At 39.1% G+C, this 14,588-nt stretch overlaps 1 protein-coding gene across 6 annotated transcripts; it reads right to left on the bottom strand.

The window, feature by feature from the left end:
• Window positions 1-116: 116 nt before the first annotated feature.
• Window positions 117-11,076, bottom strand: LOC132099052 (transcription factor GATA-3-like). 6 transcript variants are annotated; one of them, XM_059505471.1, is made up of 5 exons: window positions 10,214-11,076; window positions 8,619-9,098; window positions 5,954-5,994; window positions 4,108-4,233; window positions 117-1,463 (listed from the first exon to the last, which is right to left on the bottom strand). In XM_059505471.1, the coding sequence occupies exons 1-5, from the start codon at window positions 10,437-10,439 to the stop codon at window positions 1,173-1,175; spliced, it is 1,164 nt and encodes a 387-aa protein (XP_059361454.1). In that variant the 5' UTR covers window positions 10,440-11,076; the 3' UTR covers window positions 117-1,172. The 6 variants fall into 6 exon arrangements, with proteins under 6 accessions (XP_059361454.1, XP_059361453.1, XP_059361452.1 ...); XM_059505470.1 differs by having other exon boundaries at window positions 8,562-9,098; XM_059505469.1 differs by lacking the exon at window positions 5,954-5,994 and adding an exon at window positions 6,056-6,201 and having other exon boundaries at window positions 10,214-11,072.
• Between the last annotated feature and the right edge of the window lie 3,512 nt (window positions 11,077-14,588).

Here is a 14,588-nt window from a genome sequence, read left to right on the forward strand (position 1 = left end):
TCAGATATCACACATACACTGACATATGAACTCACTCAACCTCGCATACACACACAGAACACAAACGCAAACACGCACAAAAGCTTCCAAACGTTGCGTCTTCATATGATGTCAACAGATTAAACTAGTTTATTATTTTTAAGGAGGAAAAAAAAAATTACGCAACAAAATGAAAGTCTCTTTTTACACTAGTGATTATTAAATTTGTACAACCATTCAGTCTGCGTTACATAAAGAAATAATTCTACATCTTTGTTTCTTTCGTATTTTTGGTACTCTGAATTATACATACAAATAACAAGTACAGGAACTTTTTTTCACAATGCATTAAACCTGGGCACAAAGAAGTCTTTCAGGTGTGTTCGTGTGTGTGTGTGTGTGTGTGTGTGTGTGTAACAACAAACCAATTGCCCAAGACCTATAACACATCCATAAGAGTAGCTGGAAGTCTGTAAGACAGACCTGACTACAAGTTTTAATGCATTACACACCATTTCCTTTCTATTTTTCTTCTCCCTACACCTCGTCTCTTATTTTTCTCATCATTTAGATAGAAATCGTGGTCGCTTCACGATGCCATTCCATCTTCCAGGTTTGAGTCGTACCCTTCTTATCATTAGCTGCCCACAGGCATTTCCTGTCCTCGCCTTTTGCGCTTTAAAAAGTCTTCAATAAATGTATTTCAGACAATTTATTTTACAAATATATGCAGAGTTCATCTCCTGTTGTCATTCACAGCTCGAGTCCTCATGTCTCACGGGGACGAAGAAGAGGAGATACGTAGAAGAAGTGAAGGAGTGGATCGGGAAACAGAGGAGGTTTGTTTAAACTCTCGTAATGTTTGTGTCTTGATGCCCACAGGAAAGATGGCATTTGTACACAAATGAAGGTTGACATCAGCGTGAGGCTTCATGATTGGAGGGGCGATGAAGAAAGTCATTGTCTTTTCTCTTTCTTTCTCACTGTCTCTCCCTCATAATGTGGGGTTTCGGGGGGTTTAAGCGGGGGATACCGGAGAAGGGGTCTTTGGGGGGGGAGCTTGTAGCTCAGATGGAGCACGTGAGAGAGCTGGTTCAAGGTCGGAGGGTTGCGGTTGTGACAGGCTTCAAGGTTAACGGTGCTTTGAGACGTCCACCGTGGGGAAATTGGGTGGTCAGAGGTAGCAGGGTGCTCTAGCCCATCGCCGTCACCATACTGGAAGGGTGGTGAGGGGCGAAGGGCAAGCTGGAGGAGGGGTGCATGGGGGTGGGCGTGGTCAACATGTGGCCGGAGTGTGAGAAGGGAGGGAACGAGGTCATGTGACGCGACAGGGCGGCCGGGCTGAAGGAACTGTTCTTTTCCATTAAGCTTTTAGAGAAATCATCCATGCTATCATGGGACTTTTTGCTCTTCTTGGACTTGCTGGACATCTTCCTATTCCGGGTCTGGATGCCCTCCTTCTTCATGGTGAGCGGTCGGTTGATCTGCGAGGAGAGAGACGGCAGACGTTAATAATGGCCACGGGACCATCCCGCTTACATTAGACAGGAGCATAATGGAAAAATGTTGACATTATTTTTCATCTCATAACACATTCCGAGGAACTCTTTATTGCTTTGAGATCGCTTCTTCAAATTTCAGGAGACCTTAAACCAGTTATGTTTCTTTTAAATATTAACTTAATCTCAGATGTTTCTCCTAAAAATCCTTCTGAGAAATAAAAATAGACAAAAAGGAGACAATTCATAATGAGAGTTCATAATGAAATTTCTGACTATTTTGCAGATTTTAGTAGATCAGGGCACAGTTTGAGATGTTTTTTTCTAAGAAGAAACATTTGAGAAGCAGAAGACCTAAAGGGAATCATTTTACTCATGTTGTTGAAAAACTGTATGACTTTCTGTCTTCAAACACACACACACACACACAAAATGTCACAGTGTTTTTTTAAATCCATATAATTGAAAGTGTGGTTTTGGACCCCATTGACTTTTACTGTATCAACAAATACAGTTGAAACATTCCTCCAAACATTTCCAGTTGTGGTCCAGAGAGGAAATAAAGTTGTACGAGTATGGACTGAGTAAATAATGACAGAACTTTCATTTTTGGGTGATTTATCCCTTCAAGCTAAAGTCATATTCTTTCAATCTAATCTCTTTAATTGCAGTCTTGGAGAAACAATTTAGATATTAAACAGATCTCATTTGTGATATCTCATCCTTACGGACATATTGAAAGCTGACACCCTTTTAAGTCACAGTTTGTGGGATTAGGATTTGGTTGAACATTGATGTTCACTTCACACACTCATAGTAACAGAGCTGCACTATATTGCAGATATGTCAGCTTCTCTGTTTGAGCAAGCATGTCTTTATGAGTGTGTGTGTCTGGTCATATCAGGACTGGGCTGGATTTAGCATCTGAGTTCCCTGACACAAGGCTTGGATGGTGCCAGTCTTGCCAAAGAGAGAAACCCCAGACACTGGCCAGCCGGGCTCAAGCGTCCGTCTGCCAAAGTCTGTCACTTTCACCCCATAATTGGACTGCCTCTTTCTCCCTCTCTGTCTTAAAACACTCTAGATGCTTTGTGCAATACTAAAACCTATTCCTTTACATTCATAAAGAGTAAGACCTAATAAACGGTGAGATTTCTACTTGTATTTTACCATTTAGATTTCTAAAATATCAATTAACACTTTTTATTGAAGTGTTTTGTGATTTGTGATTTGTTTTTGCCAAACTGTGCAAATTTGCAATTTTAAGTAAATACTGTCATATATAACTTAGTCATTCAGTTCATTTAGTTTCAGTATTTCTGAATTTGTAGCCATTTTCTAATTTGTTAACATCAAATTGGATTAACTAAAAACACTTCTGCAAAAACTGTTCCCTAGATATCTGCACTGACGTCTTTTATCGGAAAACCCATATTGGCCAACCACTAGTGTAAATGTAAGTGAATGTGTGCGCCTGTGTGAAGTCACACCCCAAAGCAAAACTGTTAATTTAAAACATCTACATTGGGCATCACAGAAAACACATGCTTATAGCCGTCGGCTATAAGAAACACTCTTAAATGCTATTCAGTTAGGCTTTTTTAGGGTTTGAAATGAACACATAAAGAAACTGAGAAGGAAACAGATCAGAAGTCTAACCCCAGGATGACAGACAGACATACAAATACAATCACAACTCAGTTCTTCTGGCAAATCCCTGTGGGCTAAATGAGAGATGGGAGTGGTTGTGATAATGCAAACATGCGAGTTAGTGAAGAGCCCTCTGTAGAGAGCTCAGCTTAATTTAGCATGCAAAATCTGGAATTTGATTCAAAGCAGGCCGACCTGAACGGAAAATAGGATGTACCAAAACAAACTCATTTTCCAATTAGCCAAACTTTTGGTTGTTTCAAAACAATAATACGAGTTATTGGTTTCCCTGATAACCTAGATCAGGTTTTCTCTCGAGTTCTTACGAAACAGCCAAAACTAACATGGCAAAATGATTTAAAATGGTGCGCTTGCGTGACTAGTATAGGGGAATGTAACAGGAGTATGGGGCCTCAAACTGTGATGATACAGGATACCAGAGCTGATTAGGTAGAATACAAAAATTCCCCGGCATATGTTTAACATAGCAATACCACCAACTACAGAGTAATTCAATAGTACAACAGTACACGCGTAATAACCATAAAAGTAAATAATAATACGAGGACGAACAAGACGAATCTCTGCATGTAATCGACTCTAGCGGCTTGAGACCATTGGGGAACATTAAAACATTTCAGGTTCGCAGATTGGGTTAAGCTGTCCCTGGGGTCAAAAAATCACAATACTAACTACTAATAGTAGGACCAATTGGAAAACGCAACAACTCTGAACTTTTATGATGAATAAGATTACAAAATATACATCTGGTGTATTTGATTATTATACGGATACTATAATATTATAATGGTCGCTTAACATAAATTCTCAGTCATTTTTGAGTAGGCAATGCATGAACCATGTTGTGAATGTTGAAAGAAAGAATGAAAGAAATGGCGTGAAAGCTGCCATCATGCAAAGAAAAGATAGAGATAGGAAATATCTTACTAGATAAGTGAAAGACAGCTATGGAGCTTACATTGTGTAATTTGTAATAGAGGCCGCAGGCATTGCAGACGGGATCGCCGTTCGCATTTCTCCGCCACAGTGTCGTCGTGGTCGTTTGACAGTTTGCGCACGAGGTCCCCGCTCGTCTGGCAGCGGACTGATGGACACACATAGAGAAAGAATCCTGATTATTAAACTCATAATATAATATCTTAAGATGATGATTGCATTCCTACAGTGCTAATGGCCCCACAACCCTCCTGTTTCCTGAAGCTGGAAATGGCTTTAAGTGATGCAGAAATATGTCAGAGGAAAAGAGATCTCCATAACACTGGTGCCTTAAACTCTAGGGTAAAAATAGTGCCTTGCACACATGCCCTCTCAAACCTAAATATTTACAGAGGACATGAAAGCACTGGTTTAAATAGTGCCCATTAAAGCTGATGACATTTTCCCGTTAAATGATGGAGAAACAGCGGCTCTGCATGAAATGAATCCATGTTTAAACATCAACCTTCAGTTAGATATTAGCAATCTTTATTCACATCAATATGCTGCACTAAAATACCTTGCTCTAAATTAGCATGCATTGATTAAAAGCAGTTAGAATTATTAATTATAAGCAGTACTGACAATCAAATATAAATACAATATAAAACAAACATAAAGAATAAGTTAAAAGGAATAAGTAAAAAGCAAATAATAAGTTAAAAAGAGACAATGGGGAAAAAGGGAAAACTCAAAAGAAATGCAATGAATAGGGATCAGCAACATATTTTGAAATGGACTATGCAGAAAGAAAAAGCATGCTGTTTTCTGGGTTAACATACAGGAATGTTGAAGGTACGTACTGAAATTACAAATTATTCTTAACTGTGACGTTTAATTCAGTTTAGAGTCAAACGTCAAACGATAATCAGGAGCCTGATTCATTGAAGCGTCATATTAATCGACGGTAGCTACTTATTATGACTGGCCGGGTTTTTTTATTTATTTATTTAAAAAAATCCTATCGGACTAGTTTGTAAAATACAAAATAAAGCTAAATTTTATTAGCAAATCAATTTGTTTTATTAGCAAAAAAAATCATACAAATTAGTCAAAGAGAATAATATTTGTTCTATAAAGGTAATATTTATTTTAATTTTTTTTATTCTTCCACGTAGCCTATACTATTATTTTCTCTTTTTCCTAGAGTATTTGAGCATAGTGAAGATCAAACTGAAGTCGTGGCACCTTTCTGCGCGTTCTCGCCCGTATGTTTAGACTGCGGGAGCGAGCGCTGTTGTTCGAGGAGCTTTATCAGCAGCGTTCAGATATCCGCCAGTCTTTTCCTGGGAAGTCGGCTTTTCACATTAGAGAGGGAGAGAGGGCCAGTGCCAAAATAGCAGCACTCGGACTATTTCTCTGCGCCTCAAGAGCCTCGACTCTATCCAAAAGCCCCAAAAGAGACGTGTCTGTGCTGCCAGGCCATTGAAAAAACACAAGTTTCTCTCTCTCTCTCTTCCTCTCTTATTTATTAAATCCCTGTGAAACAGTGTCCTTGATGAATGGCATATTGTCAGAATTGAAGCTAATTCTTGCAGACATATTTGACCTGTTGGAGCTGATCGCCTCCCACGTGTCCTCATTTGAGATAAGCGCTCGTTTCACAACACTTTGAAGTCTCTCCGTGACTAATTTCGTTACGCTGACATGTAGACCCAGTGTCAGCAATATTTGCGATTAAATAAAAGTGTCTATGGATTTTCAAGCGGAAAAGGAAAATAAATAAAAAAAGAAAATTCGATACATAAAATGGCATTATTATTATTACTGATGATGATAATAATAATAATAATAATAACTGCTATTGCTTAATCTTAAAGAAATGAGACCTGCGCTTGGCGAGTCAATTTCTTGCAGCTAACACTTCTTCCTGGGTAGAAAAAGAGAAAGAGACAGAAGTGTGATTAATACAGTGCAATCGAGCAACATACCAGCCTCCGCTTGGGCTTGATGAGGGGTCGGTTCTGGCCGTTCATCTTGTGGTACAGTCCGCAGGCGTTACACAAATAGTGACCGGTGCCATCCCTCCGCCACAGAGGAGTCGAGGTGGCCCCGCAGTTAACACATTCTCTACCCTCTGCGAACACAGACACACACACGCATGCACAACTGATTTTTAGAACCACTAAAACACACGTGCATGCACACTTAAGCACAACTACACAATCAATAGGCCACGCCACTAGTGAACATACCAAACTCCAGTCGCTTTGATTTATTTAAAAAAATACTAATAATTGCATGTCAATATTACACACATAATATAAACAATATATTTACTAATAATTGTATTAATATTATAGACATATTGCACACATAAAAATGACAAATAATTAATTATACAAAGGCAATATCAAAAATTCACACAGGCTAAAGATTCGCACTGATCTAAATAATGAATATGGAAATGCATTAATAATATTATTATTACTATAGGCTTCTGCTATTATTAATGCATTGCCATATAAAAATAATTATCTAATATGACATAACTGAGCTTAACTCCTCAATCTTCAGATATGACATCATCTGATAAGATCTACAAATAACTTAGCGGTTCTAAGTAGGCAATGCTGTGAAAATGTACACAGAGATAGGTCTTATCAAACCTATCATACTGCAGGCTTGACATTTATTAGAAGTTTATTAGAAAGGCATGATTTATTAGAAGTGGGACTCGCAAATATAATGCAGCTAGATAAATCGTCATGACTCGATTTCCAAAGAAACAACCTCCCGGTTCATCAAACCACGAGACTAAGAGTAATTATTTGTGAAATATTAAGAGTAGATTTTAGGATCTAAGCCTGAAATAATGTGAAACAGATTCAGTAACAGTAAGTGAAAGCGTCGGTCTAATTAACTCATTGTGTAACCCGCTCTCTTGACGTAGCTAATTAAAACACCGTAGCGCTTGATTGGCATTGTTTCTGTTTGACTGACAGGTGAAGGGCGCGCGCTTCTCAGGTTCAGTGACCCACGCCTCCGGTCGCTTCGCTGAAACGAAAAACAAGTGAACCGTGCAGTCCCCCCTGTACCCGGCAGCAGTTCTGCCCTAATGTGTGGAGCCAACGAGTCTCTTTGTGCCTCTGCTTACTGCCCCAAAAACCACAGAGCTCGCGAGCACATCATCTCAGACAGTGACACACACACACAAGTGCGTAAAGGAGGGTTCTGCTGCATCTACAGAAATCGCGCAGCATACAGTTTTGGTTCAAAACAAAACCTAGAAATAACGATATTAGAACGTTATGTGTGTGCTTAGTCTGTCATTTTTATATGCAATATTGATTGCTTTTAAAACAGCAAACAAATTAAATATAAATAACAATAATAAAATAGTAACAAGTTAAAACTATTATAAACGAGAGCAGAATATATATATAGAGAGAGATTTTTTTCTCATTATCATAAAATCAATCGCTATGAATGAACCATAATAAAAAAAAAATCTAATAAAAAAAATTGTATGTTCGCTAATCGCATTTAAAAAGCTGGTTGACCTTTTTGAAATCATTTTCTCTGTGTGTCTGGATTACTCTCTGTCTGTGCATGTCGGCCGTGCATTGCGCCAGCTCATTCGTTATTCCGAGCGATCCGCGGCGCATCCGGACTCTATCAAAGTTTCTGCGCTAAGTAAACAATGCAACTGTCGCGTGCAGCAGTCTGAAAATAATTGGATTAGCTTAAACATATAAACGCGGGAGAGACGGGGCCGTGCACCGCGAGGCACAAGAGGAGCAAGAGAGGAGAGAGAAAACAACCACACACACACACATAGATCTACATCCGGAAAACCCTTGCGCTCCGCTTTAAACGTGTAGAAATAGTCATCTGCATATGCTGAGCGACGTTTAATAAATCAGGGAAGCTAATTCCGCTTTGTAACTAGACGATATTAAATATAATATTATTTAAAGCGGAATATAATAACGGAATAGTGCAAGACAGGCGTGTTAACAAATCTCTCATTTCTGTAAAAGAAGATCATTTAAACTGATACCACAAAATTAAAAAATAAAAATATATGAGATCATTGCATTATAAATTAATCCAGCGAACAGGATTATACAATAGCTCAAATTATACAGTTATACAATAGCTATATTTTATGTAGCCGTATATTATCTTGTAATATCTTTAATCACTGTAGATTCCTTTATATTTTAAGGAGTGGAGCCACTGATGCTCTTTTAAATAAGGGATGAGGACTTCCCATATTTTATTGCCACAGGCCAAAAAATAAATAAAACAAAAAAACAAAGGTCTAAGACCAAACCAATAGTCTGGGAATTGGCTAACCTGGGAGGCTGTTTTTGAGGAAAATGAAAAGAATGGCAAGTGCACAATAAGATAGCTTTTTAGAGGAAAATCTATTGTTGGATGATCTTATGATTATGTAAGTAGATATCAAAGGGTAGTAAAGCGCACGCCTACCTGAACAGGACCTTGTTTTTGGTCTCGTTTTGGAACCATAACTAGAAGAGGACCCACCTATCAGGCTACTTGGTGGGAAGAGCCCCGGCCCGTAATCGGACATATAGGATGGGTAAGTGGCGATGGGGTGGTGCGCGGAGGACACCCCTGGTCCAATAGAGGCCATGCTCCGACTATGAGCAGAATCCAGCTTCATGCTTTCGGCCAGAGACACCTGGTATTTAATGCACTCTTTGTCCTCCTGCCGTATGGATGAGCCCGAACCTGACGTGGAAATTGAGGGGTCAGGGGACACATCTTTGGGTGGAGTGGGGGGAAAGGTGAAGAGGTGTGGGCTGGAGTGACCAGCAGACAGCGAGGAGGAGGAGGCTGGGGGGTAGACGGACAGAGGCCCAGGGGAACTGTGATGCAGGGAAGGCTTGGGGAAAGGCCCGAGATTCCAGGGGGAGGTACTGTGGTGAGGGCCGATAGATTTACTTCCATCCAGCCAAGGAAGAGAGCCGTGCAGCAATGATGGGCGACACATCTGAGTACCTGCTGGAACAAAAGACAAGCCTGCTGTAAGGACAGGACTAGGTGGGGCTGTGGGATTCCTCACATTAAGCCGAGAAATAACATCTGAATGGCTTTGTATTGTAAACACAATCGTTACACTATAATAAACCTTTTAATTAAAGAAAGATGTATAATTATACGCATACATATACATTTAAAATGACATGCAAACTCTTTTTTTTTTTTACAACACAACGCTGCAAAAACCAAGTACATTTTGATATGCTTTTACATGCATTTCACACATATCTGGTATTTTTAAACACTTTCAGCAACGGTCTTTTATTGCATGAAAGAACTAGCGCCACTTGACTAAAATGAGTAAAACTGTGAAACTGCACGGAAAGGCCTACATTACTCTGAAAGGCTTTCGATGGCGCTAGGGAGGGTCGCAATTAACAGCCCTCACCAGTTTTTCACTTTCAAAAGACTTTCGATACCAACCAGTATCTATTGATGCTGCACGGATTTCGAAAGTTTTGATATGTTTAGAGATGGGGCAATTCGGCAGAGGAACAAGGTCACGATTTGCCCCAATTCCGCTCAGGAAGTCAATAAATTAAAGCAATTGTTCATCCGCACTAAAATAAAAGTAGTACAGGAAAAATGCGCTTAATTATTTAGAGACTGACATTTAAGTCATTCAATCATGAAATCATTACACTGAATCCCAGCCAGCTAGTGCTAATATAAATATTTTTACTTTAATATACCATTATAACATCATTCTACCAATATAATATATTTCATCTAGCAATGTGTGTTTTCGAAAAAACACTGTTCGTTCACATTTTATTTTTGATCATTAAAATTAAAGAGTTTTAAAAAATTAAAGAAATGCATTACATTATCCAATATTATACAATTATTGTATACCCTAAAAAGTCAAATTAACCATAGAATACTAGAAAGATGTGAAACCAGTGACACAGCACCTGTAAGCCACACGTAAACTACACTGACATTGTTCAAAATGTCAGTTGCATTTTCAGTACAATCCTAATCCAGTTTCTGTGTTATTACATATTTTTAATTTAGTCAGAATGGACATAAGAGGAATAATTTAAAATAACTTAGGACTCATATAGCCTACTTACCGTGAGGTGGCGGGTACCTCTGCACAGCCCGAACCGAGTTCCCGTAGTACGGGTGGTTGCTCTGTCCGTCGATATTAAACACTACATCCATATCATCCGCGAGGGGATACTGCGACGAGTCCATGTAGGAGTGTCCCAGTGCTGGGTGGTGTGCCTCGGGATGCTGGCCGTTAATGACCGGGTGATGGTGGGTCATCCAGCGGGGTTGCTCCGGACTTACTTCCATCGTTTTTATTTTTTATTTCTTTAACAAGCGTTCATACACTCACCGATACACACAACACGAGAAAGTTCAAAAAAAAAAGTCCAAACTCCTCCTTTGCTTAATCCACAGGTTCGCTTTTTTTTTTACTTCCGATCACCTGAAATTGAACAAGACAATTTGTTTTACAAAGTCCGTCCGTCCGTTTGTGTTCTTTCTGTCATTGGCGAAATGTCAAAAGCTCATAAAAACTTGACCCATCCGTTCAATAAACGCGCATTAACTTGTGAAGGTCTGTATTTATACTAATGCTTGGTCATAAGTCCGCGTACGCATCCAAACGCGCGTCAAGTTCCGCAAGTTTTTCTCTCAGTGGGCTGTTGCGTAGACTCAACAAGTGAGTTTGACGGTTCAGGCCGACCCGGTTCGATCTGGATACGTTTTCTTCCTTCTGACTCAACACAAGTTTGATCAAATCTGTGTTTGTGTGCAGTAGTAGTAACCCTCTTCCCTCTTACTCTACTTCCATCCCTCCCTCTATCTCTATCTCTCTCTTGCTCTCTCTAGTGCGCACTCCCTCTGTCTCTGAATGCTCTGCTCTCTCTGTGTTTTTTTACAGTGAAGGCATTCTTTCAGGATGGCGCCAGTCAGCTCAATGCTCGCAGACAGCTGTGGCGCGACGCAACTTAAGGAGGGTCTGTGGAGTCATCAGCAGGGGCGGGGCCCAACAGCCTGGACTAATTGAATAAAGTGGACCAGAGAAAGATGACCAGAAGCTGTGCCCAGTTCTGCTCCCCATTCATATACACAATAGAACATTTATTTATTTATATTTATTATTTGATATAGAACGATTGGCGTGTAAATATTCAACACACTTTAGCTATATATAAAATCAAAAGCACGCTAAATGTATTTACGCAGCTGAAATAAATGTAGGCTGCACTTTGTTCTTGTTACAGTGTAATTATAGATTTAAGCACTGAGAAATATTAATTAACAGCATGTACTATTTAGGGTTTGGTTTAGTATTAGTTGCGCGTAAATGCGTAATTCACTGTTATTACCAACAGTCACTTTAAAATAGAGTGTAAGCTAAATTTATACAGGCCTAGTTTAGAAAAGAACAAAAAAGCATAGAAGATAAAAGCAACGAATTAAATTAGAACAACGGCACCGTCTGAAATAAAAATTGAAATGTGTTTTCTTTAGATCATAAATATAGTTTTTGAATTCATTATGTGCGGAACAATTATTTATTAGAAATATTTATTTAGCCTGTTAAGGTTGCTTGGTAAAATAAATATACAAATAAAAAAATACAAATACTGAAATATCAGTAGCTATGTCCTAAAGGCACGATCGTTCTGTGGCTTGCTGTCTTTTGTGTCTAAACGTCCGTGTGTGTTATCAGTGGCAGCTCCGTGTGGTGTGCGTTCTCTTTTAAACTGTGACAGTGCGTCCCCTCGCGGCGACAAGCACGATTTTCTAATGGTTAATGGTACCTCTGCATGTTCAAAAGAGGCTCTTAAACTCTGACTGCGACATATAGGCTAATGCCAAACCTTACTTTCCTCTCGCAATATAAACACAGGCTTTTCCCCCGGCAGCTTAAGTCGGTGTTCTTTATTCCTTGAAGGACACCAACCCAACTGCATCATTATTCATTTAAGGGGCCATTACATGTAACGTGATGCAAATACATTAGCATTTCAGTACGCACGGGTAAAACTTGAACCTTAATATATAATGGGAACGTATTACTTCTGACAGTGTGCTCCGACGACACATTAGGGGACAGTGTAAGGTATTATTCTATTTAGTTTAGCTGTAATAAGGGGGCTTGGCTCTTAGTGTGATATTTTGTCTGTAATGCTCCGGTTTGGCCGGCCCTTGCCCACAGACTGACAGAATGTACTTTGGCTGCTCGTTCGATGCTCTGAAATGCTCTTAGATGACGGCCAGCCCTGCCGACGCCGCTGGACGTGACGTCAGTAAACAGGCAGGAAATCTACTCGACGCGTTGGATGTAAAATATGTGCTCTGCAAGCTTGCGTTTCTCTCGCGATAGTTATTTCTCTTGGGGGTCTAGAAAACGATGGGTAAACACTCGTGCTACTCCAATAATGTGATTTCAAATGAAAAATAAAACGAATACGAAATAATTATTATTATGATAAGTGATATAATAATGTCGATCATTTTCATATCAACGTGGCGACTAGCTTTCAAGTTCCTTAAGAAAAATATTTCTTTCTCTGGTAAAGACCGAACTTGGATGGAGAGTGTTCTATTGGCTCACTGTCATTGTCGAGCTGTCAGCGGACGCGTGTAATGATCCGCGCGAGCTATTATCCTGCGCGCGAGCGTACATTAAGAGGTACTCGAAGGAAAAAGTGAAATCCTGATTATGTGTTTTGTTTCTTGACTGAATGTCTTAAGCTTAGTGCGCGGGACATGGATGGAAGCAGTGCCAAACACTACATACACGATGTGTCAGAGATACATTTGAGTGTCCCTCTCAGAAAAAAACAAAACAAAAAGTAAAACAAAACCACCTATAATTTTTAATACTTCGGGCTGTCAAACCGATATATGTAATAGAATCCTGTTCTACAGCTATAACGTGTTATATACAAGGGAAATATAAAGAATATCCATATATATATATATATATATATATATATATATATATATATATATATATATATATATATATATATGGTGTGTTAAATCAGGCCCGTTCTTTTTAGCTCGGGCCACCAGGTTGATTCACAGACACTCGGTGGTAAATCGGTGGTAGACAGCGATACTGGCTCAGGTTGAAGATTGGGTAGATAATTTGTGAATGATTATGTCAGGGTAGGCAGATTAAAATCAGAAGGCATCACACTTTTCACTGTGGGTGAGAACTTAAGACCCGGTCGTTTTATTTTAGTCTATCCTATAACAAGGGTTAGAAGATGTGCTCTGATAACACGCTTTGTTTATCGAGCACCATTTATCGACACATAAACCTCTCTGTAATAATTTTGGTGAAGTGTGCCTTTGAACGGGCGTGTAGCATAAATGATGAAATCCGAAAGCAGGTCAGGACGGTAGAAGCCATCACAAACATTATGGTGCACAAAAGTCATAATAATAATAATAATAAACAAACAAACATTAAATTTGCTACTGCAAGTATTATAATTATTAGTGTTAGTACTAGTGGTAGCACTGTGATATATGCCTATACAATATAATTACACTCAATCAGAACAGTTGTGTTAATTTTCATCCACTTTCATTTTTGTTTGATCGTGCGGAGGCGAGTGCTATTGTTATCTGTTCATCTTCCGCATGACCGATTTTGTCATTTATGTAGCCTATGGACCCTCCATAAATGCACACACGTTATACATGCGTAGGTTGTATGGGAATGAATCAAATTTTAACGCAAGCCTCCATGACGTCTGTGGCGACAATCTGAAGATGTGAGAAGATTTGAAAGGGTCGGCCTAGAGCGCCCAGGTAAAGCTGTCCAAACAGAGAGGGGTGAACCAGAGGACACACACTTCACCCCAGCTACCGAATGATGAAGACGGGAGGGAGGTTCAGTCCATAGCGATACACGAGAGCTACATTTGTAGGCTAATATTCACGCTTTTAAAGGCTTGTTCGTCACATTTTTTAAGCAACAAAACGTGTCTCTTCTCAGTTCCCAGTTGTGGAAAATCACAAAGGAGCTTAACTGTAAAACGCATAATGTTATAATTAATTATGCCCAACATATTTGGAAGATTTTAAAATTTGAAATTATTTTTTGTGTTGTTATTTCTATTAAAACAACAACAATAAAAAAATTAGAAATAGTCATAATTGTTATTAGAATTTTATCATATAATAACCACATTTTATAGCATGATAATAATAATAATAAAATAAGAATAACGGTAACTCGGAACGTTAAAGTAGACTTTATTGTAGTAGACGGATTGTGATTCATGCACTTCGTCTTTTCAAGAACGAACTTTCTGTCTGAATTTGTATAGGCTACTGTGGCCTTTGTAGGTTATGTTGCTAATTCTTAGAACCCAAATTCTGATAGTTGCGTCATAATGAGAGTTTGACTTATTTCTAAGAACAAGTGACGAAAAAAAAGGTGAGAGGGAAAAAACACGAGAGCTTCGA

Source organism: Carassius carassius, chromosome 22 (genome assembly GCF_963082965.1).
Source record: "Carassius carassius chromosome 22, fCarCar2.1, whole genome shotgun sequence".
NCBI classification, from domain to species: Eukaryota; Metazoa; Chordata; class Actinopteri; order Cypriniformes; family Cyprinidae; genus Carassius; species Carassius carassius.

Excerpts from the sequence above, each read along its gene's own strand:
- LOC132099052 (XM_059505467.1), bottom strand. The coding sequence starts at position 10,439 with ATGGAAGTAAGTCCGGAGCAACCCCGCTGGATGACCCACCATCACCCG. Across the intron at positions 9,099-10,213 it reads GAGGTACCCGCCACCTCACG|CAGGTACTCAGATGTGTCGC; the intron begins GTAAGTAGGCTA and ends CTTTTGTTCCAG. Across the intron at positions 6,202-8,561 it reads AAAAACAAGGTCCTGTTCAG|AGGGTAGAGAATGTGTTAAC; the intron begins GTAGGCGTGCGC and ends CTGTGTTCGCAG.